General features: G+C 53.3%; 1 protein-coding gene across 2 annotated transcripts in view; it reads right to left on the bottom strand.

Moving 5' to 3' along the window:
- The window catches only part of STXBP1 (syntaxin binding protein 1), a 61,821-nt gene that overhangs the window by 20,756 nt on the left and 14,078 nt on the right, over nucleotides 1–26,987 (bottom strand). For both annotated transcript variants that reach the window (XM_039506466.1, XM_039506467.1), the window contains exons 2-12: nucleotides 19,328–19,377; nucleotides 17,952–18,033; nucleotides 14,423–14,499; nucleotides 12,626–12,704; nucleotides 9,357–9,460; nucleotides 5,972–6,120; nucleotides 5,152–5,236; nucleotides 3,599–3,729; nucleotides 2,773–2,880; nucleotides 1,328–1,388; nucleotides 216–281 (exon numbers count right to left, since the gene is read on the bottom strand). In XM_039506466.1, the coding sequence (XP_039362400.1) occupies nucleotides 216–281; nucleotides 1,328–1,388; nucleotides 2,773–2,880; nucleotides 3,599–3,729; nucleotides 5,152–5,236; nucleotides 5,972–6,120; nucleotides 9,357–9,460; nucleotides 12,626–12,704; nucleotides 14,423–14,499; nucleotides 17,952–18,033; nucleotides 19,328–19,377 (992 nt within the window). The remainder of the gene's footprint in view (nucleotides 1–215; nucleotides 282–1,327; nucleotides 1,389–2,772; nucleotides 2,881–3,598; nucleotides 3,730–5,151; nucleotides 5,237–5,971; nucleotides 6,121–9,356; nucleotides 9,461–12,625; nucleotides 12,705–14,422; nucleotides 14,500–17,951; nucleotides 18,034–19,327; nucleotides 19,378–26,987) is intronic.

Below are 26,987 nucleotides of genomic sequence, written 5' to 3'. Positions count from 1 at the left end.
TCCTGCCCCTCAACCAACCACTGGGTCCCTATCAGAATTCTCTCTAGGGACCACCAGCAAGGGCTCCACTGATCACTGCTGGCCCACGGACTTCCAGTCGAGAACTGCTGCCTTAGCCTAAGGAAGAAGGCCGGCATTAGACATTTTACGTGGAAGGGCTCTCATGCCCAGATTCCTTTCTGCTAGCAGCTGCACGTTTTCCTCATTCATTTTACCTTGCTGAGTTCTTTTTGGTACTGTGGCATCTTCTTTAGCATCTGGGACAGGTCCCTCATAGTGGTCTGTAAGGAAAGGAGATGGCATGACTTTCCCTGTTGTACCTTTGCCATCATAGGGAGGAAGGCCAGGAGAGAAGGCACCAATGGGAACATCACATCTCCTGCCTTGTAACTCTCTTGGGCAGTTGTTCAAATGCATGGCTCTCTGGGGGGTGGGGTGTTGGGGCCAGTTGTCAGGATGTCCCCAAGTCTCCTCCTGGGCTGGGCTAACCTTATGAGCGGTAATAAGAGCTGTAGCTACAAAGTCTAGAGAAAGGGGATCCAGAAAGTGGGGGAACATTTTCCCACACACACCCCGAACTCCAAGTGCAATCTTGCAGTCAGCTGGGGGCAGGATTTTTTCTCCTTTCCCCCAAGCTCTCATCATGGTCAAGAGCTCAGCAGGGACCGGATATTAATATGGAGAGAGAGATCCTCCAAAGGATATTAAAACACCTGATACAAACCTTCATGCTTCAGAGCCAAACTCTAACGACTAGGGGTCAGGAAGAAACCTTCCCATAACTGCCTCTTGCTGGGTTTCTTGCACCTTCCTCTGAAGCAGCTGGTGCTGGCCACCATCAGCAAGAAGATCCTGGACTAGATGGGTCTCAGGTCTGACCCGGCCTGGCATCCCTATGTCCCTAAGAGTCTGGTACTGTCCCCTGGCTGATGCAGGATACTGGGAGTGATGGAGCACTGACTGCAGCCTGTAGGGCAAATCCTGTATTGCTAGAATGGGACGTTGATGGCCTCAGAGGAGAACCACCTGCTCCCTTTCTCCCCTCCCCCCACACACCTGGGGCTCAGGACCAGGCCTAGGGAGTTTATCAGCATTTGAGTCTCTCTAAATATCAAGGCTGGACTGCCGCCCTCTCCCTCGTGTCTAAAAGGGCCCAGGAATTTGAGGGCCCTTGGTGCCTTGTGAGATTGGGCTTCAAGCTTCCATGCAGAACCTAGCCTCCCCCTCGGCCCCTGCTCATTCCTTGTGACTGTCTCTAGCAGCCCACTCCAGTGCCCGAGGGGGTTGGTTAACGGGAGCGCGGTTCCCGCACGAGCTGTGGCATCACCTTGTCGCCTGTGTTCATCCTCTTGCTGGAAGAAAATTCCTTGAGAGAGCGGGTGACCTCCCTGAAAAGAAGGGGGCACAATGATCAGCCATCTGCTCAGTCCCTATGCACGCTGGCTCCTGCCCACCCTACCCCTTCCTCTGATCCCCTCTCTCTAGCCTTCCACAGCCTCCCTGGGGGTTACTGGGGCTTGCGCGAGAGAGGGCAGGGTTGAAAGCAAGGGCCTAGGAATCTACTCCCTGTCATAAAATGGGTCCATCTGCAGCAGTAAGTGAGAACCAGTTCAGCTTAACATCCATCCCCAGACAGCAAAGCCTACAGGGCCCTCAGCACATGGCAGTCAGGCAGCAGACTGCCCCAGAAACAAGTTTCCAGGAGGCAGACATGCACCATACGAGTACAGAGCCTTCCTCGCCCTCTCTCATCACTTGCTGAGCTGGAGGAGGAGGCGGCAATGGCTAGGCAGCGTAGAGCAGGGGCGGCTCCAGCACGCCAAGCGGGTGCCTGGGGCGGCAAGCCGTGGGGGACACTCTGCCGGTTGCCGCGAGGGCGGCAGGCAGGCTGCCTTCGGTGGCATGCCTGCAGAGGGTCCCCGGTCCCGCGGCTTCAGCGGACCTCCCGCAGGCTGCCGCCAAATCCGCAGGACTGGGGACCTCGCGCAGGCAAGCTGCCGAAGGCAGCCTGCCTGTCGTGCTTGGGGCGGCAAAATACCTAGAGCCGCCTCTGGCGTAGAGGTGGGAAGGGGTCTGCAGGTTTGGGGTCTGCGGATAGGATGGGGGAAGGGAGAGGGCTGCAAAGTTCTGGGGGATCTAGGCACAGTGTATAGTGTTAATCTACCCGTGTCTGCAACAACACACGTGCAGCAGCCAAAGGTTAATCCTGTGCTGTGCCTCCGGCTCCGCTCCACAGGCACTGCGCTCCCTGTGGGCTGGGGATGGCCAGTGATCGCAGGAAGGGGTCCGCTCGCCGTGAGCGAAACAGCAGGGTTGAGATGCGCTGGCTGGGGAATGAGGGGGACGTTTGGCCGTAAGTCTCAGAGCTGCTGTGGTCCGTGGGGCAGCACTGGTGTGTGCCCTCCCTAGCACTGCAGCCCAAATCCTCCTGAGACAGGACACCAGGCAAACGAGACGGGTGGCTTTGCTCTTTGTCTCCGCTAGGGGGTGTCCATGTGGGCGGACAAACCCGCGAGCCCTGCTCAAGCCAGTGCACTAAAAGCGGCAGAGTAACCCGGGTAGGTTAGGCCCGGTCTACAGAGGGGACAGCGGGTCAGGACTGAGGGGTGCTGGCAGAGCTGTGCTGAAATGCACACCCAGCCCCTGTCTTCGCTCCTCCTCTTGCCAGTGGAATTAATTCCACCCTTGTTTGAGTACCTGCCTGACCCTGCGCGGGGGAAGGGTGACTGACACTCCCACCCATGGGCACGTGGCACAGGGTCAAGCACTCACTGGGACACCTCTGCAATGTGCTTGTGGCGCAAGGTGATCCACAGGTCGTCGTCCTCATCCAGGAGAACCTCCTTCACCCGGGCCTCTCCGATGCCGCTTGTTTCATACCTGTAGAAAAGAGCAGGGAGCGTCCCATGGGAAAACTGACAGTGGAGGGGGAAAACACGCGTCACCTCCTGCTTTTGATGGAGATAACCTCATCCCCTCTAGCACCTCCCCTCCCCCAGACCAGACAGAGGAGAGACTCCCAGGGCCCAGTGGTGTCTCTTCAGTGCCATGGTACCAGTGCACGCCACAGAACATAGGCGCCGATTCCATAGGGGCTCCGGGGCTGGAGCACCCACGGGGAAAAATTAACACCCACCAGCAGCCCTTCTGGTTGAGAAGCCCTTAATTAGCTCCTGCCACTCCAGCCCCAATCAAGGGGGATGGATTGGGGCTGGGTGAATAGCCCTGTGCCTTCCCGGTTACCGGCTGTACCTGCCAATCTTATTAGCCCAGAGCTATAGAGGCTAGGAGGAAGCCAGGGAAAAATGGGGAGAGGGCAAGAGAGAGGTCAGGCACAGAAGGAAATGGGAGCTGCCTAGATTGTTGCTGGCCAGGCCTGTTGCTGGCAAAGTAGCTGTGAAGCCTGTATATAGTTGGGAACTGGCAGCGGAAACCTTTTGAGAATAAAGAGCACCAGACTGAAGTGTCCCTGACTCATTGAAAAAGGAGGCTCAGGTGAACCCTGTTACAAGGATCCATCAGGCTGGGACCGGCCGGAGCTGCAGGAATTAAGGTGTATTGTATATTGCATCTCCTAGGCTGTTTCCACTGTACTCACTTGTAGACATCATTTTCGACGGGCAGCAGGTCGTAACTCATAGCCTGGAAAGTCAGTTCATGCAGCACAGGAGACGAGGGGTCAAAGCCACGGTCCAGAATGAGGAGCTGGGAGCGAGCTTTGTCTGGACCCTGCCAAAACAAAGAGCAAATCATTGTCACTGTGGATTCTCCATCAATTCGAATCGCTGAGGTGGAAATCAGAGGTCACTTGCTGAACTGTGCTCCGGCTCAGCCACGCGTTATTGGACTGGCTGCAGGAACCGCTGGGCGAAGCTCTGCTCCATAACACAGAGCTCGGCCTAGACCAGTGGTTCCCAAACTCCTTCCACCGCTTGTGCAGGGAAAGCCCCTGGCGGGCCGGGCCGGTTTGTTTACCTGCTGCGTCCACAGGTTTGGCCGATCGCGGCTCCCAGTGGCCGCCGTTTGCTGCTCCAGGCCAATGGGGGCTGCTGGAAGCGGCGCGGGCCGAGGGACGTACTGTCTGCCACTTCCAGCAGCTCCCATTGCCCTAGAGCAGCGAACTGCGGCCACTGGGAGCCGTGATCGGCCGAACCTGCAGAGGTGACAGGTAAACAAACCGGCCCGGCCCGCCAGGGGCTTTCCCCGCACAAGCGGCGGAATAAGCTTGGGAACCACTGGCCTAGACGATCAGAATGGACCCTCTCCAGTCTGAATTTTTTTTTTTAATGCACAAGCTTAAAGCAACGCTAGATATGTTCCACTTCAGAAGCAAATCTGGAACTCCCTGTTCATTGGGGGTGTTTGAACCTGTTCTGAGCCAAATGTCCTGGTGCAGAGCAGGAGATGGTGCAATGGCCCTCCACATCCTGCTCCGCAAGCAGACATCTGCCAGCGGGACAGCAGTGTGCCAGGGCAATGCTCCCTGCCGGATGCTAAGGGAACCCCGGGAACCAGAGAGCTCTCCGTGCTGCTACTGCGGGAGCACCATCCGCAGAGGGCGCTAGGCAGAGCCTCTATGCACATGCACAGCAGCAGGTGATCCACGTTCGTGTCTAGGCTGAATGTACTGACCAAGGGCTCAGATTTGCTGTGCATTGAAAGGGGGACTGGCTTTTCCTATCAGCCCAGCCATACAACCCATCAGAAGAACTTGAGAGGCTAGTGGATAAGGCCCTGGCCAAGGACATAGGGGTTCTGTTTTTGGCTCTGCTGCTAACTTGTTGTGTGACTGGGGGCTGGGCCCTTCAGCTCGGGGGCTGCTTCCCCTCCCACGCTTTGACTGTCGTCCCTATTAGACTGTGAGCGCTTCGGGGCAGGGACTATGCGCCTACAGCGTCTAGCACACTGGGCCCCTGCTCTTGGTTTTGATGTAAATGGTTATGAATCATCTAAGATTACAGTTGTCTTCCTTCTGCTTGCACCTGAAGCCTCTCGTCTTACTGATACGTGGTAGGCTCTTGCCACCTGAGTAAGTACAGGCACACAGACAGGCACACAGGTGAAACAAGCGTCAGAGCATTAGCGGTTTCATGAGCTCCTGCTGCTCTAAGTGCTACGGCCAGTATCCAGCACCCTGCAGCCCGAACTCACCTCGCCCATGGTCGGATCGTCAGCCTTGTAGGCGTCCAGTTTGTCCTGGATTAGCTGGGCCAGCATGGCGTTGTCTTTGTAATCTCTAGCACAGGGGGGAGGGAAAGAAAGGTGTAAAGTCATTTCATTCCTCATGCGCCTTCCAGCCTACGATGAGCGTTGATTATATTAGGGAGCTTGGCAAAAAAAAAAACAACCCAGACACGTAGATATCTTAAATCAGACCATTTCAGCAGCTTCTAAGGTCCAAGAATTGCAGAGCTCAGGGCCCATGTGGGAGGAGTAAGACAGGAGAATGTCTGTCTGTGTGGACCATAGTTCTCATGCTCCTAACGGAGCTGGCGGGGCCCACGGAGAAGGTGTGGGCTGGATGGGGCTCTGCCCAGGCCTGTGAAGCAGACGTGGCTTTAGCAGACTTTTTCCACTCTCCCCACCTCTCCTTGGAGAGCACTCGCTGTCTTCCCGGCACCTTCCCCACCCCACTTCTGGACCTAGTCTCAGCTGTTGGGGGTGCTGTGTCTGGGGTGGAGAAAGGGGATTGTGCTTGGGTGGGGATAGTATAACAGGAAGGAAGGATTTTGAGCAGGGAACAGATGGAAACTGACATTAAGGAAATGGAAGCGAAGAAGGACTCGGACAGGAGGAGAAAGGGACAGTAGCCTGCAACTCTGGTTCTTCTTTGATCTACTCTGGAGAAGCACCAATGACAGGAAGTAATTCCAGCCCTGTCCAAGAGGGGAGGTGTACGGTGAGGATCTCAATGAATAGATACTTTGAGGAGAAGCCTCCAGTTCAGACCACCCCATGGGCACAGCCTTACCCTCTGTATCGGACAGCTGGATATTCCTTCAGGGTGGCACACAGGGTGGCAATCTGTTCTGCCAGGCGTTCCAGCATTGGGTTCTTCAGCTGGGTCTTGTGGGGACTGTAGAAGCTTTGGAAAGAGTCAGCAGAATCCAAGGAGTAAACCTGGAGGGGATGGGAATGGCAGAGGTTGAGCTCAAATGTGAATGCAACACTAGGAGCACCCAAGGAACGGCTAGAGAAGACAGGGCTACCGGCTGTCACACATCTAGTGAGAATGGTACCAAGCGCTTACAGAGCACTTCTCCTCAGTAGATCTCAAAGGAGGCCAGTGTCCTTATCCCCATCTTGCAGATGGGGAAACTGAATCACCGGACGATGAAGAGATTTGCCCAAGCAGGCCAGAGGCAGAGCCGGGGCCAGAACCCAGGTCGCCTGAGTCCCCGTTGACTGCTCTACCCACAAGGCAATACAGCCTCCCATCTACAGCAATGCTCCTTTTAATTCTTGTCTGAGTCAAGGCATCGTACAGCACTTTGCCAGACCCAACCCATCCCTGGTTCACGTCTGCAGGGAAACCCAACAGCCAGAGCGCACTCAGCACAGCCTGGGGCACAAGCACTAGCTTCCCTGCAAGGGGTTATTGGCAGGGATGCTGTAGCTCGCCTCTACTCACCCTGAAAGCATGAGGGGTTGTCAGCTTTCCCCAGAGCCAGGCAGAAGGCAGCTTGTTTGAGTTGCCTGCTCCAAACCTGTTCCCCACACCTCATCCCTCCCCAGCGGCGCCCCCTGAGTTGAGCCGAATGCCTGAGTGACTCGGCCTCTTACGCTCACGTGACAAAGTCCCCTTCAAAAGTCTTTGGCGACTGGGCTAAAATTAGGCCTTGGTGCAAACACAAGCAGGCTGGAGACACGTACTGGCCGAGGCACCGGCCCCCAGGTACAGATGTACGGGCTTGGGGGAGCTGTGGGGCAGGCGCTTGACACTGATGTGTGCTGCCTGCTGGATGATTCATGGAATGACGCTGGTCTATTGCTGGGAGGGGTCTGTTCTTCCCGTCTCCAAGGCACAAGGAAGGGGTGCAGGGAAGGGGACCCTCCCTGGGCCTAGCACTGTAAAGACTTGTTGTTAGGCTGATGCCAGCTAATTCTCCCATTCTGACACGGCACCGTCCCTGCCAGCTGTGTCCATGCGTGTTACACGTCTCCCTCTGTGCCCAGTCCACTGCGGGTAGGTTACCGTGCCAGCCCAGGAGATTTAGCAGCTCGTGCTTTTGGCTCTAGAGGGCCCCAGTTCAGTCCCCGGTGTATCGGCCAAGCTAGTGCCCATCACAGAAGCATCTCCAGGGTTGCATGAAAAGCAAAGTCGTCGCCTAATGCCAACGCACCCCACGATGGCGCTGCAGCAGCTGATGGGCAATCAAAACAACCACTGCGGGGTCCAGCTGGCAAAGAGGGATGGCGCAGGGGGTGAGGACAGCCACAGATGAAGGGATCATAGATAACTGCCCCTCTCAGCCGAGCCTCCTGTTTAACTAGACGCAGCTGGCTGCCAATTCCCATGAATTCCCTGACAGCGATCACACTACCCCTGTGCCCGCTCAGAGCCAGAGCAAGGCGGCTGCCTGGGTCCCCTGCAACATGCTGCCTATGCCGGAGAAGGGCCCACCAACGGCAACAATAGAGCACCCCAGCACGGGGGCCCAAGGACCCAGGGCTCGGACACGCGAAGCCGAGAGAGACCGGTCAGGTCTGGGTCCAGGTTTCAAACCTCCCAAAGGGTGTTTGGATCCAGGGGTTGGCCTCAGCCTGTTATAAAGAGAGGAGCTGTTTGCAAAAGGTGGATCTGGGTTTGCATGTGGTTTTCACGCACCCCCAGAGCTCAGGGATGTTTGGCCAAGGGTTATGGCTCAGGCCCCTCTCTAAAGACATTTGAAATCCTAATGACAGAGCCTCAGTAAATCTCACTGCAGCAGCTCACCTATAACCAGTATTATTAGCTATAGTACAGCGCTGCCCAGAGACCCTCACTGAGATCAGGGCCCCAGTGTGCTAGGTGCTGTACAGACACGGAGTGAGGCATTTTCCCTCCTGCATATGCCCCTTTTATGCTGCTGCAAGGGTAACGGGACCATAAAAGCCCTGGTTCGAGCTGAGGGAGAATCCCCCTTCTGCGGAAACGGAGTCAGACTGCCACAAGGCCCGCTCCGAAAGCTCTGGCCGAGGGGACATGCTGGGGGTAGGGTGGGATGCTAGAGGGGATGGGGCTGTGGTGGATGCCATGATTCTGTGCTTACCTGGGGCTTGCTACATTTCAGCTCAGAAGCGAGAGAACACAGAGATGGCTTAATGCCACGTCAGCTCACTTCCCCAGCCTGCCAGTTACACGCTGGGCCTCCCGGAGGCCTCGCACACAATCAGACCCAGGAAGAGACACATCCCGGCCTCCCAGAACTGACGCTCCGAAGAGAAAAGGCAGGGGAAACGGGTGCAGAGACTCGCCCGAGGTCACGCAGCAGGTCACGGGTAGGATGGAATCAGGTCTCTAGTCTCCTGATTCCCAGCCCTGGCCCCAAGACCATGCTGCCTCTCTCCTTAGCATCAACCTCTCAGTGTAAACACCCACCCCCAAGCTGGCAGCGGGAGCAGGCAAGGCAGGAGACACGAAGCACGAGCCAATCCTTTCCCTGCAGCAGGAGAAGCTGGCTTGGAGGGGAGGGGGAACTAAATGACTCCTGCACCGAGGGGGCCAGTACCACTAAGGCCGTCCCCGCCAACAACCCCATGATAAGAAGATGCCAAGTCCCAGTGTCAGCTGCTGGCACAGGTTTATTCTCTGGGGGCACATTTGGTTTGGCCAGCTAGGCAAATCCCTGCAACCCTGGGGATGTAAAGAGTTAATGGCTCTGAAGTTTGACTGCCATCTGTTCCTAGTCACGTGGGCCACCCCCAACAGCGCAAGGGCCTGCTCCCCAGCAGATGGCACAAAGTTTCACCCCTCCTGTGCCCCGGACTCATTGGCCCATCCCTGGTGGTACCCAAGGAGACAGCCAATGACAGGCGAGAGCATGGGGTGGGAGTGGAGCACAGGGTGAATACACAACCGAGGATCAGATCTGAGAAATGATCGAAGGAGACAGGGCTGAGAGAGCAGGGCAGGAGGTAAAGAACCAGCCCTGGGAAAAGGGTGTTAGTAATTTAATCTCTCATTTCAGGCTGTTCCAAAAACTCTCCTCCTCCAGGGAACCCAAGGCCGAGCTACCGCGCAAACCCCATGGAGCCATGGCCCCCAGCTAGCGAACCTAGAACCTTTTCCTTTCCAACCCTCCCGTGCCATTCGGGGTCTCCTCGGGAAGGCGCGCTAGGCTGATCGCTGCTCTTTTGCCCTGTCCCGGACTCACCTGCGACTCGTAGGGAAGGAAGGCTATGTTGATTTCCGTCAGGGTCTTGATGACTTTGGCCGCACGAGATTTCACCAGTTCATTAAACAGGGCATCAGGGCAGGCTGGGAAGAGAAGGAGAACCAGAACATTCAGCAGCGGTTTTAAATCCTTGGGTGCCTCATACCCAAAGGCCAAAACCAAGGTCAAAGCCAACCACACAGGTATCAAACATCCTGAGAAAGGCCCTGATAAATCCAGAGAGGGGTGGATGGCCTCATTCCAGTGCCCATAAAACACTCTTAAGGCTGGTGCTCATGGTCCCGAGGACCAGCAATACAACTGTCTCCTTGGGGACCCCCAGACCGGTGAGGAACCACACTCACACTCAGCGGGTGCTGTAGCGTTAATAACGACTTCTCTAGCACTTTCCACCCCAGGATCGCAAAGCGCTTCATGCACATTGTTCGTGAATTTGGCCTCCCTGCGAAGTGCAAAGAGACCATGGCAAAGAGAGTGGCATACACGCCAGATCAATAGCATTAGCCCTGTATTGCAGATCAGGTGCAGTGATCTGAGAGGTGTTGTGATTTGCCCATCATTGCACAGGAAGAGCTGGGGAGGGCTCCATGTCTAGTTGGCAGCCGGTATCAAGTGGGGTGCCCTAGGGGTCGGTCCTGGAGCTGGTTTTGTTCAATATTTTCATTAATGATCTGAAAGATGGGGTGGACTGCACCCTCAGCAAGTTTGCAGATGACACTAAACTGGGAGGAGTGGTAGATACGCTGCAGGGTAGGAATAGAATATAGAAAGACCTAGACAAATTAGAGGATTGGGCCAAAAGAAATCTGATGAGGTTCAACAAGAACAAGTGCAGAGTCCTGCACTTAGGATGGAAGAATCTCATTCACTCATACAGACTAGGGACCGAGTGGCTGGGCAGCAGTTCTGCAGAAAAGGACCTAGGGGTTACAGTGGATGAGAAGCTGGATATGAGTCAGCAGTGTGCCCTTGTTGCCAAGAAGGCTAAAGGCATTTTGGGCTGTATAAGTAGGGGCATTGCCAGCAGATCAAGGGACGTGATTGTTCTCCCCTATTCGGCATTGGTGAGGCCTCATCTGGAGTACTGTGTCCAGTTTTGGGACCCACACTACAAGAAGGACGTGGAAAAATTGGAAAGAGGCCAGCAGAGGGCAACAAAAAGAATTAGGGGGCTGGAGCACATGACTTATGAGGAGAGGCTGAGGGAACTGGGATTGTTTAGCCTGCAGAAGAGAAGAATGAGGGGGGATTTGATAGCTGCTTTCAACTACCTGAAAGGGGGTTCCAAAGAGGATGGATCTAGGCTGTGCTCAGTGGTAGAAGATGACAGAACAAGGAGCAATGGTCTCAAATTGCAGTGGTGGAGGTTTAGGTTGGACATTAGGAAAAATGTTTTCACTAGGAGGGTGGTGAAGCACTGGAATGGGTTACCTAGGGAGGTGGTGGAATCTCCTTCCTTAGAGGTTTTTAAGGCCTGGCTTGACAAAGTTGGGTTTGGTCCTGCTTTGAGCAGGGGGTTGGACTAGGTGACCTCCTGAGGTCCCTTCCAACCCTGAGATTCTCTGATTCTGTTACTGCAGATCCCCTGCCTCTTTAGGCCTGTACTTACGCTGCTAGGCTATTGTTCTCCCAGTAGAGCCTGGAAGCCCCAGTCGAGATCAGAGCCCTATTGTGCTAGGCGTGGCGCAATCACAAAGTGAGAGACAGCCCCTGCGTCAAAGAACTTGCCATCAAAACAGACAAAAGACTGGCAGGGCAGCAAATCTCTGCCAGCGAGGGGCTGCGCCCTTCCCTGGGAACCTGTCAATTATCAAGCTGGCCTTGAGGAACAGAACTTCTCAGAACTGAGCTAAAACCACAGAGCCTTCAGTCCTGCCTTGATAGACCCCAGAGAAGGGAAAGAGGGTGAGAGGAGAGATGGGAAAGCAGTTACTTGAAGAGGAGAGAGGACGTGAAACGTCCTTCTCTGCACCCTTGGAATGACCTGTTGGGAGGAGGAATTCCCATCATTTAGGGAATCAGTGCTCTCTCATAGGCAGCAAATAAAGGAAGTGATCCAAGCCCCACTGAAGCAATAGGAATCTTTCCATTGGCTTCAGTGGGCTTTGAATCAGGCCTGAAGTGTTGATGCCTTGGGAGGTTGTTCTGTCCTTTCTAGCCAGGGGAGCAGGTGGCTGAGTATACTGCAGATGAGCAGAGGAAGTCTTTTCAACTTTCCAAATTCCAAATTCACTCACCAGACCAACAGAGCACCCTGGTTTGAGACCATTTTATCTAATGCTGTTTGCTCTGGTTGAAATTTCCCAGCTACAAAATCATTCACTGGGTGATAATCCCACATGGTCGCCAAAATCTCCTTTGTAAACCATCTCCTGTCCCCTGCACTAGCTCCAACCTGGGTTCTCTTTGCCTCTGGGGACAACTTCAGCAGCAATCCACTCACCCATGCCCCCACCAGCTTCTCTCCTGAAACAGTGCAAAGAAATGACACCCCAGGGTGACGCATTCTAATCTCCGTGACAGGGTGTAATGCAGGGGGGCTGCTCCAGACCTACACCAGTATAACAGAGCAGACTATGACCCACAGTGTCCCATGCAAAAATGCAGCAGTGCCCTTAAGCATGTGGGCCATGAGGCACCATTCTGTTACACCAGTTTTACGCAAATGTGACTCCAATGAAGTCAAGGGAGTCCCACCAATGTAATTGTGGTGTAACAGACAGAGAATCAGGATCGTGGGACTTAAATTAATCACTGGGGTAACTCCACTGACTTCAGTAGAGTTACATATCTGGAGTGCATTTAGCCCTGAATAGCTAGAAGAGGGCTCTTGGAAGAAATATGCCTTCCAGAAACCCCTGCCCTGAGACAGGGGTGATCAGGAGCAAGGGGATGAATGCAGGTGCAGGCTGAACATAGGAAAGATTTCCTAACAATAAGGCCTATTTAGAGTGTGCAGTAGTTTCCCGCGGGAACTGGTGAAAGCTCCATTGCATGAGTCATTTAGCTTAGACTAGGCACAGGATGGGGGATGAGTTGGATTCATGTACAGGTCTTTCCTCAGCTTTGATTTCTAGGATTTCTTCAAGGCATTTTACAAATCTCAGGCAAAGGTTGCCGCAAATCTCCTACATGCAAGTCTTGCTTGTTTCCTGCCATGCTCTCGAATCTCCTTTGCATTATGGAAGTCACAGTGTGGCAGGAGCCCAGACTACAAGGCATCAGAGGGATGGAGGCAGCGTACTTACAGTCAGTGAAGAAGACATGGGCAGCCCTGTACTTGACAGTAGGGGGATCCTTGAAGTCATTGATGAGTGAATGGACAGACTACAGGAGAAAAAGGAAAAAGAAAAGCCGACGTGAGGCTGGCCACCACAAATCAGGATTAGCATCATTAGACACTTAACCCAGCTGGTGCATTGGCTGGTCTCAATAATCACAGTGTGTGCCATGCTAGGGAATCATCCGCTGGCTCTGACCCATTGGCTTAGGAGACAGATATTTACACCAACTCAATTGTAAATTTCAGTCCAATGCGTTCAGGAGCCGAAGTGCCAAGAAACTTTGGGGCAGCGTTAAGATAAAGGCTCTAGGCTGAGATTAAAATTCATTCTGACGGCAGTTGTATGGCTAAATCCCCTGGCTGGCTTTGAAAATCTCCACCCCAGACCTCGCCACTTTATGACACAAGGGGAGGGGAGGACTGGTTCTCTCTCTGAGAGAAGCTCACACTGCTCCACACCCTGGCTGGGCACTGCTGTGATAAATTTCACACCGCTGAAGTCCCACAGCACTGCTGTTAGAAAACTCACGGTGCAAGGTTTCCAGCTGGCCACTGCTAGAAGTCTAACTGGCCTGGGCTGCACCCTGCTCGGTGCAAGCTCACACGACTGGAGTCCTACCAGTGCAAGGTACCTTACTCTGCTGCACTGCTATTACCGAAGCAAAGAGCATAGTACGTTTCAAATAAAGGATTTAACATTTATGTGCATAATAAAATACAGGAAACTGGATTAGAGGGGCAATTGGTGTGAGAGGATCAGGAATTTCCCTGTGCCCAGTGTTTGTTTTCACCCACTTACCATGAGCAGAGCTCTGTTATTACAGGCCATGCTTGTAAAAAGGGGGAGGGATAGCTCAGTGGCTTGAGCATTGGCCTGCTAAACCCAGAGTTGTGAGTTCAATCCTTGAGGGGGCCATTTAGGGATCTGGGGTAAAATCAGTACTTGGTCCTGCTAGTGAAGGCAGCGGGCTGGACTCAATAACCTTTCAAGGTCCCTTCCAGTTCTAGGAGATGGGTATATCTCCATTATTTATTTATTTTATAATTTTGCCAGTTGTCTCTTACAAGTGAAAACTATGTTCACGTACCACAACATTAGCCAGAAAGGCTTCAAAGCCTCCCCTGAATGAGGTTAAACTGACCCACAGCAACTCAGTTGGTACAGCACGATTTTGGTTATAAGATGATCATTAGAGCTGGATGGAAAAATGCAGATGGAATCATTTCCCATCCCAATCAAAACACTTCACCAAATCATGTTGATTTCATCACATTTTCAGTTTGGGAGGAAAACGGGGGCGGGGGGGAGGGAAGGATTCCAAAAATGTTGTGAAATGTCCCATTTTGACATTTTCAGAATGAAACATTTTTGTTTTTCATTACATTCAAAACAACTTTTTGTGTTGAGGGTTTTGTTAGTTTGTATTGTACTACGTGTTTGTGTTGAAATGAAATGTTTCAATCAATCCAAAACTACTTTTTTTCTCAGAATTTTCTTTTGCGGAGCATTGTGACATTTTGGGGCTTTGTTCCAAATTGGAATGGAAAAAAACCAATCAAATCCTGAAATCTTTTGTGAAACTGACTTTCCTTCCTCTGCACAGCTCCAATGATCATTGCTGATGCCTGTAAGTGCCTTCTAGGGCACTGCCATCCATTCTTATCCTGGCACTGACAATTACCCCATTTGGCACAGATGCTACAACCAAACGTCATTAGCTTTCACCAGACCCGGTACAAGATTCCCATGCAGGAGATTCACCTTATCAGATGGGGTGATGAGGTACACGGCCTCCAAGGTGGGGAGTGGCTCTCGGCGCTTGTTGATGTCTTCCACAACTGCACAAGAAACACAACCAAGACACAGGGGATTGGTCTAGCAGGTGACAGGACAGGGGCTGCCTGTTTTCATTGTATATTGTGTATAGATCTGTACCGCTGTGACCTGGATTCTCTTATCTAATAACTGCTTTCTGGTCATGCCTAACCAACACGGCAAGTCCCAATGACAGAAGAGCTGTGATTCCACCAGCCTCCCAACACCCAAATAAAAAGGTTCCCAGCCATTAGCTTGCTCCTACAGTGCCCCAAAGGGAGGATCAAAGGGACAGTAAACGCCAGAGGCCATGGTGCTTATTGCCCCATTCTGCAAGACAGCCAGTCCCCTTAAAGCACAACTGTATTGTACAGGAACTGCTCAGCGCATCACAGCTGGGATACTGTAGGGTTTGGGACCTGTCCTGGAGAACCCTTTCTTTTCAAGGGTTGATTTTTTTAGTGATAGCTCTTTTCATCCTTTAAAATGTATTTATTACTATTCCCCTTGAATCATAACGCTTGTGAAAGGTGCTCTGGAGAGTGGAGTCCTCCGTTCATGGACAAGACTGTGCCAGAGGCAGATGTACCAGCTTTCCCCAAGGAACCTCATCCTTATCCAGGGAAGGTCAACCGGTTGTGTTGATTGGCCTGCACGTTGTTTGTGTATGTGGTGCTGGGCTTGAGCTGTTCAAGATGGTTCCTCTCGAAGTTGTGGCCAACCACTCTTACGGTGTGGCACCATGCAATGGGGTTAGTCACCAGTTGCTCAAAGCTCGAGTAAGAAATGTTCCTCGTGTGCAAATTTTGTTCAGAGTATCTTTGAAGTGTTTCATCTGCCCTCCACGCAACACAGACTGTAGCCAGATCTTAATTCAGAATACAGAATTTGTTTTGATAGATGACTCCTAGACATACAGATTACATGACCAGTCCATCTCAGTAGGGTGCAAATCAGATGAGCCTTGATACTGTCCAGATCAGACTTACATGTTGGACACCCGGCCCTGCCTCCTGATGCCCAGCAATTGTCATAGGTGTCACAAGTGGAAACTGTCAAGCTATTTCATGTGCTGTAGCTAACAGGTCCGTGTTTCACACAAGAATATGTTTAAAGTGGACAAGCAGTGGTGCATCAACTCACACACTCTCTCTATCAGCAAGTCCATTTCCAGTGGCACGGTAAAGTTCTATATCTGGCTACCAGTCCCCTGAGCCACATGGTCCCTTGCAAAAAAACCTCTTCCATAGACCCTCCTGCACGGCTGAGCTGCAGAAGTTCCTTTTACCACGTGAGCTACCGCAATCCTTCCAACCCCCTGTGCTTAAATGACCCTCACCACCGGCAGAAGCCCAGGGGAAATCAGGATCTGGATCTTTAGCGATAAAATCCATTTTTTTTTTTGAGTGTTAAATATAAAACCATGAGGCAGGAAATAGTACTAGCCCAAACCTCTTTAGAACCACTGAAGCTTCAGGGCCTGGTGCCATTTGAACAAATGTTGGACCACAACCTGCTGTTCTTGGGGACAGACCCTCAGCTGTTGTAGGTTGTCATGGCTCCATTGACCTCAATAGAAGGGTGGCAATGTACACCAGCTGAGGATTTATAAGGACCAATATATATTGCAGCTGGCAACTGCTATCTGGTTCCGATTCTCCTCCCCCTCATGCTGGTGTAAATCTGGAGTTGCATGCTGATGGAGCCACTGTGGTACAAGAGGAGAATCAGGCCCTGAAAGTAAAGGTAGGACAAGTAGCAATGGGCTTAATCTGCAGCAAGAGAGATTTAGGTTAGATATTAGGAAAACCTTTCTAACGATAATGGTAGTTATGCTTAGGAACAGGCTTCCAAGGGAGGTTGTAGAATCCCCATCTCTGGAGGTTTTTAAGAACAGACTGGACAAACACCTGGCAGGGACGGTCTAGATTTACTAGATCCTGTCTCAGCATAGGAGGCTGGACTAGATGACTTCTCAAAGTCCCTTCCAGCCCTACATTTCTATGACTCTGTCAAGATCAAAATAAGCCATGGTCAGATGTTACAATGTATCAGAAAGGATCTCCTTGAAAAGACTTTTTCCGCCCCCAAAACAAACTAACCCCCCCAATCTGGAGCTTCCCACCCCACATCCCGCAGGAAGTCTGGTGGATCTATCAGTATATCTTGAAGGTCATAACTTACTTGGTCCTTTTGGGGGCAAAATTTCCATTAGCCTCAATGGGCCCAGTAAGGACTATTAGATTTGGCCTTTTATTGTTATCAATTATTTCCATTGCCCTCCTGCCTAGAAGCATCTGCTGGAGGTCAGAGCCTCTTTGTGCTAGGTGCTGTACATGCACAGGATGAAGGGGCTCTGCACCAACTAGCTTCCAATCTGTGCTGTTCAGAACATACTGACCCTTCTCTGGTCGCTATTCTGGGGGCATTCCCATAACAGGATCTTTGTTTGTCTGGGAGTCCCACTTGCTCCTACAGCTTCTTGCCATCACCCACACTCAGTTCTGGTTCTGCTTTCACCTGCCCTGGTGTAAAGCAGGAGCAACCCAGACTGAAGTCAGTGGAGTTACCCCTGGTGTAAACGTGCTGGGAGAGGAAAATCAGGCCCTAGATCCAATGTTTGTCACGTTGCAATAGGGCTGTGTGTTGGGGCAAATGCCATGAAAACCAGCAACCTTTGGTCAAACGCCAGTCACTTGAATGGCTCCATATCTGTGTTTTACCTTTTTTTTTTCTGCTGGCTTTTTTAATTCCGCCAAGAGCTATTTATGGGGCTGAAATACAATGATGTCAGGTCTCAGTGTGGCATTTCCAGCAACCAGGGACTGAAATACCACCAAGAGACAAGCTCCTCGTGCTATCCCAGCCGGGTGAGTCATTCAGAGAAGTGGGTGAAAAATCTCACCACAAACAATGAGACTTTGACATACAACCGAGTGGGTTACCACGGAATACTGCACCTCCCGGTGGGAATGACGGCAATATAGCCATGCAAATATCCTTAGTAACAATAGCTCAGTGGAAGAGAGACTCACAATCCGTTTGCCTCCTGGGTTTAAGGGGTCACACTGGCATAGTCAGCCCAGTGTATCTATTCAGCGGCATAGTGACCACCTGGGGAAGAAATGAAGCTCGAAACTCACTAGCTGTATTCACCCACGAAAGCTCATGCTGCAAAACGTCTGTTAGTCTATAAGGTGCCACAGGATTCTTTGCTGCTTCTACAGAACCAGACTAACATGGCTACCCCTCTGATACTAGCTGTATAGGAACATTTTCAGTGTGCCTGGGGCTAAGAGAGAGACGTGCGATCCTGGTGAGGCCCAGTGGCAAAGTCCTGTCAGACTAAAACAGGGGCAATGGGTGGAGTGAGACAAGCTGCCATGGGAAGATGCTGGTCTCCCAACTCCTCCTGATCCCCTGTCTCCCAGTGCCAGCCGGAGCAGAATGGGAGCGTCGGGGGCATGGAACTCACTTGTTATCCCCTCCGTCATGATGTCGGTCATCTTGCAGCAGGAAGAGAGCATGCGCATGCTGAGCTGATCCACCACCAGCACCTGGAGCGGGAGAGACGCCGAGTGAGCAGGCAGCACAGAGACTGAGTCCAGGGGGGATCAGGCAGTAGGTTGCACCTGCTGTAATTCGGCGCTTCTGACAGTAAAGTGACCATGACTGGGCCCAGCATAGCGAAGGGGCCCACACGCAGGCCTCTGCCACGCCGCTCTGCCAGTGCAGCCACGCAGCACACCCAGCTTTGCCTAGAGCTAAACTCCCGCTGGGCTCTGGGTTGCCTCAGAACTCTGCCAATGGCCCTCCGCAACGCCCTGCTGCACCTGCGGCTAGTCCTGTCCTTCGTTTGGCAAACGGGCCAGGAGAGGTGTCATTCTTTTCCTCAGCCATTTCCTTTTGGACTCCCCATCCTTGTATGGCAAACTGACTGCAGCGCAGCCCCATGGCCAGCGCTGGAAGGAGGGATGCACGGAGCCAGAGCAGAATCCCCAGGAGGGCTGGTGCTACACGTTTTAGCATCCCTCCAGCTTGCCTCATTGCCCTCCACTGGGCCAGCAACTCCCAGGCTACTTCCAACCCCACCCCTTCCTCCATATTCCTGCCTGCCCTGTAGCAGGGTGGACCCCTGCTCCGGGGTTTTAAGGGGTTAGAAACAGCTTGGCAGGGCTTGAGAGCTGCTGCTCTCAAGCTGAGCTGATTAGAGAAGTGGCTGCAGCTGGGGGCCACGCCCCAAACTGAGGAGCAGGGCCTTATAAAAGGCAGGGAAGCCAGGAGCCCACACAGTCTCTCTCTGGCGATAGAGAGAGATGGGCCTGGCTGCTTGGGAGACAAGGTACCTAGGGTGAAGCAGGGCTGGGGACAGGCTAAGGAGCTGGGGAGCTCTGGCCTGGAAAGCCCCAGGCTGCGGCCTAGTTGAGGGCAGAAGGTACTGGGAGGTTGCAGAGGGCAACTTAAGGTTAGGCCAAGGCAGCAGGTCCAAACCCCTTTTGCCGGTGATGAGTGGGCCGATGCTGCAGTCTGCCCCAGGGTGTGGGGCTAGACCATGACTGTCAGTGGCCACTACTGAGGCGAAGTGGGGATAGTAGGGTGGAGGGTTCCCAAGGAAGGGGAAACCCAGACAGAGTAAGAAAGGGGTTATTGCCAAGGGGCAGCACCCCAGAGAGAGGGGCACCGGGTCTAGGAAGGGACACGGGGGGCCAGAAGAACAGGTGGATCACCGGCCTGCAGAGGGTGCTCCGGGGCTGGACTAAGCTAAATTCCAAGAGCAACCAGCAGGAGGCGCCGCAGGGGTGAGACCGTTTACACGCCCCCATCCAACTCTCTCTGCAGTCCCCCACTCACCTTCCACTCGCCCTTCTTCTTCACCTTCCTGATGACATCATGCATGATCTCTGCAAAAGGGACAGAAAAGGTGGATGTTAGTTCACACCAGCTTTCCGAGGGTCCTGGGCACTGAGCCCGTTACTCCCCTAGCTTCATCCTCCTTGGCTGCAAGAGTGCCAGGTTGTCTGCACTGTGACTGCTGATCAATACTCTGCTTGCATGCAGGGAATAATAATAATAACAACAACAATATCACCCAGCTTTTTCATCTACAGAGCTCAAAGCACTTCACAGAAGAGGTCAGTACCGTTATCCCCGTTTTACAGGTGGGGAAACAGAGGCATGGAAGTGGATTTGTCCCAGGTCATCCAGCAGGCTAGTATCAGAGTTGGGAATAGAACCCAGGTCTCCTGAGATCCACTCCAGTGCTGTATTCAGTGGATGATACTGCCTCTAAAGTGCTCCCCACCCAGAGGTGATGTCTAAGGGGATGGCATTTGCTTGTCAGTGAGCGGGCCCGTGTGAATGACAAGCGGAAGGGCCGGAAGGAGGAGTGAATTCCCTACTGGAGACTTTCTTACACCGTCTGAGCTACCACCACTTCTGAACCAGGCTGGGACCTCGAACTGCTGTGCCTGGGATCAGTCACACGGTAAGAGCTGGCTCTCAGCCATTCCAGAGGCGGCAGCAGCAGGGCCATTCGAGCGCTCTGGGCATCTGCAGCCATCCTGCCCAAGGGGCCGATGAGCAGCACTCTTGATTTGTGCTCCTTTCCTGAGGACAGCGCTAGTGTCATTTATTTTGAAAGTGTGGGAACATAAAGATGCTGCTGTGGGACATGCCAAGTCAGCAGGACAAGCAGCCTGACCGAGACAGGAGGAGAGAGAGGAAAGGGAGAGGGGATCACTGTAATAGAAAGACACCACTGCCCCCACCCCATTCAAAGAGCAGCTTTGCAGTCTCAGGTAGAGCTGGGCAGAGAAAGATCATCCCATTTCATGGAGGATTTTGATATTGCGAAATCGGGGTTTGTTCTGATTTGGACCGAAACAAAAAAGTTTGAAATTCTCCCATGAAGGAAATGGAGGCCCAGAGCTGTGGATGCAGGAGATGCCCAGCTACAAGGTAGTCCACTACGCCGCAGAGCCCTGTTCTCCCTGACTTTGAGGTCATCCGACTGATGGGCCTTGCGGTCGCTGCCAACCATTGACTTCAGTGGGCTTTGGAGCAGCTCCCAAGTGAGGCTGGGTATTCCAGAGCCCTCAGAAAGCTCATAGCCCAGTTCATAGTGACATCAGGAGGGCAACCGAAGTTATCCTGGTGTCAGTCCTGAGGGGGTGGTGTCCCTGTCAGATACCCCAAATCTGCCCTGACCACGCGAAAGAACTCATCTAAACACAGTAAAATCTGGTAACAGCAGTAGCCAAAAGGGCTGCTAAAATTCTGCCATTGTGGGAAGTGGTTGCTCGGCAAAGAGGGACTCTTCCAGGGACTGAGGTTTAACAGGCCTCGAGGGCAGGTGGCCAGATCAGCGTTTCCACACTCCAGTATTCTTCAGGCACTGGATTTCCCTCGTCCTCTTTTCACTTTTAAACCAAGCAGACAGGATTCGAACCCATCTTCCTGCAGCTGAGGCCTGCTCTGTGCAAACACTCGAGTAGCAAAAGCCTCCAAGTAGGCCACTCCCTCGGCGCAGCCCTGGGCGCTGCTCAGCCAGCCCGCTCGACTGGAGCTTTCTAATCCAACGCACGAAGAAAACAACAAAGGATTTAGAGCCCCTTTTAGAAACAAGAACCAAGCAGCTTGAGCCAGTCCCTTATAATCCTTGGCAATCGCATTTCACCTCCCATTTAGCTCTGTCTTACGCAACCAGAGGCGACAACATCACACGGTCCCTCACATGCCCGGCTCACTCCACTTTCACCGTTGGAGCATCTTGGCTCCCACCACTAGTCCAAGCTCTAGGGCTAAGGAGGATCGGCAGCAATGGACCTCCCAGGCCCGTCCCATCCCAGGTTGCTCTGGGTTCTACCTTAGCCCCATGGCCTGACTTGCCTTTGCACGCCTGCTATGGTCATCCAGAGAGAGTGTGAGTGGATGATGATGAAGGCGACGATTTTGTCACAGAGGTCAGGGAAGTCACAGAATCCATGACTTCCAGAGACCTCTGTGATTTCAGCCCGTGGCGGCTGGGACCTGCAGGGTCCCCCCGCTGCCCGGGGCAGCCAGGAGCTGTGGGGTAGCCCCACCCCCTGAGCGGCGGAGCCCCTGAACGCCAAGCTGCTGCGGGGGGGTACCCCAGAGCGCCCCGCTGCCGCAGGCTGATAAGGTCACAGACAGGTCACGGGCTTCCGTGAATTTTTCTTTATCGCCCGTGACCTTAATGATGATTGAGAGGGACGGGCTCTAGCGGGAGCATGAAGGCTGGGGCCAGAGAGGAATTGTTTAGGGTGCTCTGAGGGGCGATAACTTTACACACAAGTTTGGGCTGAGGGAATATGTGCCACCGGTGAGACCTCTTGGGCTTTAGCCTCTCCCGCAATGGAAGAGGTGGAAGCGAGTCAGTTGCGGCTGGACAAGACATACTGAGAGAACCATCCTTGAGAACGGACTGATAACCTTGTCCAGTCGGGGTGTCTATGACTCCTCTCTCCCGTCCATTCCACTACAGCCCGCCCCCTGCCTGGGCAGTTTTCTGACCTGCTGTAGCCACACGCCCTCTTTGTGCCTCCCCGGCCTTCCAAAAAGTATGTTAGATCCACCTTCCAGCCACCGCCCTCCTGCCGCTGTTTGACCTCTCACAGCTGGTTAATCTCGAGGGTTTGTGGGGGGTGACATTTTAACCTTCCCCAAACCTCTTGGCTACTGGGGCTGAGAATCAGCCTTTCCAATCGCTTGGCTTGGGAGGGCTGTCCTCACGCCCTGTGCTAAGTGGCTTTCCTCTTGGCCATGGGCTTGGATTTCTGTCCCACTTTGTCCAGATAACCTCATTTTAGGAATGGCTGTACGGCCCCACTCTGACTTTTAGATGCTAGAGTCCCTGCCCCCTGCCTCTTCTCTTCATCCTCTCCCTCCTTTCCCCTTGCTGCCGACAGTTTCTCAAATGAGACTCTGCCGAAGCTGCACTTCGCTCCAAACCCTCTTCACTTCTGACCCGAGGCCAAGCATGAAATGTTTCAGCCCAAATCATCGTCTTTCAAGAAAATGATGCCTGGAAGCAAAGGAGGGGGGTTGAGTAGAAAGGCTCTCTCCAGCTCTTAGCAATGCCTCCGTAAAAGCAAGGCCCTACCAACATCAGCAAGGAGAGAACCTGGCACCAAAAGCACCAGCCACTGCCACTTGGGCTAAAGAATTATCCCTTCAGGTAGCAGCAGATCTTATCCTCCATGCGGACCAGTGATGGAGAGAAGGTTACACCACAGTCAGCTAGTATGTTAGTAGGAACCAGAACACCTGCTATCCTAAAAACTCCCCTTCCCCCACAGCTCCCCCAGTACAATCAGTTCCTCCCAGGACTCTGAAGCACCGCTGAGCTGTACAACTAAACCAGAGCGAAAAGAAAGTACAGCTAAATTGCAACATTGGTGGAAAGGCAGCATAAGCCTTATGGTTTGTCATTTTCCTCTCTCTGTCCTTTCCTTCCCAGAGGGTTTTGCTAACCCATGCAATCTCAGAGATATGACTGGGAAAACAAACAAAGAACTCAGCACCCTGTGGTGTTTTTCATGTAAAGCATTTAAAAAAAAATCAGGGGAGAAGTCTGTCACTAAGGGACAGATCCTGCAAATACTTACTACAGTGAAGAATTTTACCCACTGACCTCAATGACACTGCTCACGTGAGTAAATTACACGCATGCTTATTTGGTTGCCGGATCAAGCCCTAAATGAGCAATAGAAAGAACTAAGTTTGGTGGCTGTTAGCGCTTTTGAAAGCAAGGAACTCAGTGCTTTGGGTCGTGCTAGACACAGCACGGTTATAAACTGTTCAAGTCACACAGACACTTGCCCATGTACCTGAGTCTTGTCTTGCAGCATATCCTGCTGCCCCCATAATGGATCCCCACACCCAGCTCTGTCATTTCATCAGCAGCCTGGATTCCTTTCCATCCCCGGCTATTCCAGCATTGGGCTTACCCCGAACAGAGTTATGTAGCTTCATGCCATTCTGGAGAAGAGATGAGCAGCATGATCTAGTGGCTAGGGTGCTAGCCAGGGACTTGAGAGATGTGGATACAATTCACTGCTCTGCCACAGACATCCTGTGTCACCTTCCATTTGTCTCTTAGCCTCTCTGTGCCTCAGTTCCCCATCTGTACAATGGGGACAATAGCCTTGCCCTACCCGTCATGGGCGTCCAAGATGGATAGATAGACATCCGCTAATTACTACACGGAGACAGACAAATGTATTGTACTTATGAGACATGTTCCGTTTCAATCCAGGGCCCCATGGCGATGTATTAAACCGCCATGAAGTAAAGGCTACAGGCTCTCTGTGGAATTTTCCTCTGCTGATAGAAGGCCTGCCATAAAAATCGGCTTCCCATAATTAATGGATTTAAATGTAGGCCGGGTGCGTTCACTATCTGCTTGTCTCTTTAGAAGCCTTTTCTGCTTGTGGGCTGGCCTGGGAAAGCATTGATACCGTAAGTCATGGGAACTCTATACCCCAGGCCACCTGGCCTTTTTGTGAGGGTGTAGAGCAGAGGTGGGTAAACTACGGCCCGCGGGACCCTCCTGCCCAGCCCCTGAGCTCCCTCCCCCTCCCCTGCTGTTCCCCCTCCCCCGCAGCCTCAGCTCGCTCTGCCGCCGGTGCAATGCTCTGGGCTGTGGGGGAATAGGGAGTTGAATAGGGCAGGCATCCCGGGGCAGTCCGGAATGCGAGGAGGGGTTGGATGGGGCGGCGGGGGGCAGTCGGGGCAGGGGTTCCGGAGGCAGTCGGGGACAGGGAGAAGTGGGGGTTGGATAGAGGGCAGGGGAGTTCGGGGTGGTGGTCAGGGGGCAGGGGTGTGGATAGGGGTCGGGGAAACAGGGGGTTGGATGGGGCAGGAGTCCTAGGGGGGAAGCCAGGAAGGATGGGGGTTGGATGGGGCAGCGGGGGGCAGTCAGGGGCAGGGGTTCTGGGGGCAGTCAGGGGACAGGAAATGGGGGGGAGCGGATGGGGCAGGGGTCCTGGGGGGCCGTCAGGGAACAGGAGAGGTTGGATGGGGCAGGGGTCCTGGGAGGGGCGGATAGGGGGTGAGGAGCTGCCTGCATGAGCAGAACGCTGCTGTCAGGCAGGGGAGTGGGCTGCTGGGCAGGGTGGGTTAGAGCCCATGCTCCCTCCTGAATGTTAAAGGCTGGTTCTAGGCATGCATCCAACAAGACGCTGGAGACAGAACAGAACAGGGACTAAGCTAAAGATGCCTCCCCTTGGGGCCAGGCTACTATGCTCCTCTGGATGGGCAAATCTCTGCCTCTGATCTCTCTGCAGAGGGAAAGGGATCGGGCTATCATTCCTATTAGCACAGCGGTGAGGCATGTTATACGGCCCTGGCACCATCAAAGTCCACATTCCCAGCAGGGTGCAGTCTGGTGACTAACACTGAGCTCCTGCGAACAACAATAATAATACCTAGCTCCTGCCCTCGGTAGATCCCAAAGTGATTTACAAAGGGGTGGGGGTGGGCACTATCACTATTTTACAGATGGGGAAACTGAGGCACAGAGCAGTAACGTGACTTGCCTAGCAGAGGAGTGGCAGACCTAGGAATAAACCCGGGTCTCCTGTGTCCCGGTCTCGTGCTCCTTGCACTCTGCTGTATGGCTTCAATGGCATTTGCATATAAGCAGGACTGGATACAATGCAGTGGGTGCTCTATGGGCGGGGAGAGGATTCCCTAGTGGTGTATGTTAGGCCTCTGGCTCCTAGATGGCTCTGTCCCCTTTGGCATCCTGTGCTCTGTCCCTTGAATAGCAAAGAGGAAACAGAGCTTCCCTCTGTTTCCATGGGGGGAGGATCAGATGCTGCTGGAGACCAGGAAGCACAGAACTGTTAGATGTGCTGCTAGCAGCGAGCAAGCTCAGCTTGGGGTGGAGGATACCAGAGGGCTGTGCAGCTGGGTCTGTAGGCAGGGCTGCTGGGGAAAGGGATCCTTCGTGCTCATGGCTGGCTCTTCGCTCAGGTGCAAGGATGTGAGTGTCAGGGGCCATGCTCAGCATTGGTGCAGGTGCAACTACCTTAGCCTCACTGGGCAGGGTCGATGGCTGGGCGAGGGTTAAACAGGAGCTGGCCAGAGCTCAAGCTGCCCCAGGTTTCTCTGGGAGCCCCCAGGGCGGGCGGGTTCGTTATGGAACTAGAACTCAGGTCAGGGCTTTCAGGGGGTTAGGAGACTGTGCTGAGCGAGCCGGCAGGTCTGGATTGTGAGTGAGGCCAACTCCCTTCCCCAGGGCTGGATCTAGGGGGGCAGGAGGGGGAAGCCTACCCCAGCTGGGGAGTCCTCCCTGTTTCAGCCCAAAGCAGAGGAGTCTCCGCCTTCTCAGCGGGGTCCCTCCTGGACTTTTCCATCTCATTCACACCCAAGGTTCAAGAGGGTGCAACCTCCGCCCCGCCCCCATGAGCCCAACATGGAGAAAAGATTCACAGAAACCCCTGCGAACCAGAACCACGGAGCTAGGCCCAGAGAATCCATCTCAGGCATCTGGCTTCGCTGCAGAGATTTCCAGCCAACCCAGTCGTGGGGCTGGGGGTTGCCTCAGCAGGAGGGACGGTAACAGCTGTGAACTTTACCCTGGCTATGGGCAGAGCTGGGAACCACGCCCACTCTAGAAGCAGGGGCGTTGCTGTCTAGGAGAAACCCCTTGGGCTTCATCATTGGGACAGGCGTGCTGAAGCTAAGACCACAAACTGTTTCTCCTGCACCTGACCTGTGAGGAAAGGATAGTTTCCAGGTGATCCCCTGTTTGCATCTCCAGCAAGCAGAATGGCTGAGGCGAAGGCAGAGAGAGACGCTGAGGTTTTCCAGATTTCTAAGCAAACGGATGCTTAGGAGGCCGTGATTCAGGGGTCTCCAAGGAAGTGAATTAACTATCGCTCCGTGGCTTCTGCACGGGATACGGCCACATCCTGTCTGAAGAAGCCCCAGAACCCACATGCCAGATCAGACTAATCAGTTCAAATATATATCTGCAACCATCTTTTATTAAGATCTTTGCTGGCTTTACAGAGAGTTAGGATGGTCCTGGGGTTAGGGTACTAGCCTAGCTTTGGGAGAGCCAGGTTCAAGTTCCTGTTCTGCCACAGACTCTCTCTGTGACCTTGACCAAGTCCCTTAGGGCCAGACTTTTAAAGGTCTCTAGGTGCCTAGATAAGCACTGGGCACTTGTGAACATCCCACTAGGCATTAGCCACCTGAATACCTGTACCTGGGGGCACAGGGGATTTCATTCTCCACTGGGTTCCAGATGAATCCTGCCTTATACAAACTGCCAGGGGAGAAACATCTCCCCCGTCACACATGCCATCTCCCTCCAGTCCAAAAACAATAACGCCCCCTCCTGGCACCAAGCTGAGTCATCCTTTCCCAGCCCCATCTCTCTCCCCGCAGGTAGCTTTGTGCATGCTGCAGGAGGCTGGGGGGCACAACGGGCGGCTGTGTCTGAGACAGAAAGCTGGAAATCAGCCTGGGGGCTTGGATC

This window comes from Mauremys reevesii, linkage group 19, assembly GCF_016161935.1.
Source record: "Mauremys reevesii isolate NIE-2019 linkage group 19, ASM1616193v1, whole genome shotgun sequence".
NCBI classification, from domain to species: domain Eukaryota; kingdom Metazoa; phylum Chordata; order Testudines; family Geoemydidae; genus Mauremys; species Mauremys reevesii.
The sequence above is the reverse complement of the archived record's forward strand: the minus strand, read 5'-3'. Positions and strand labels throughout refer to the sequence as shown.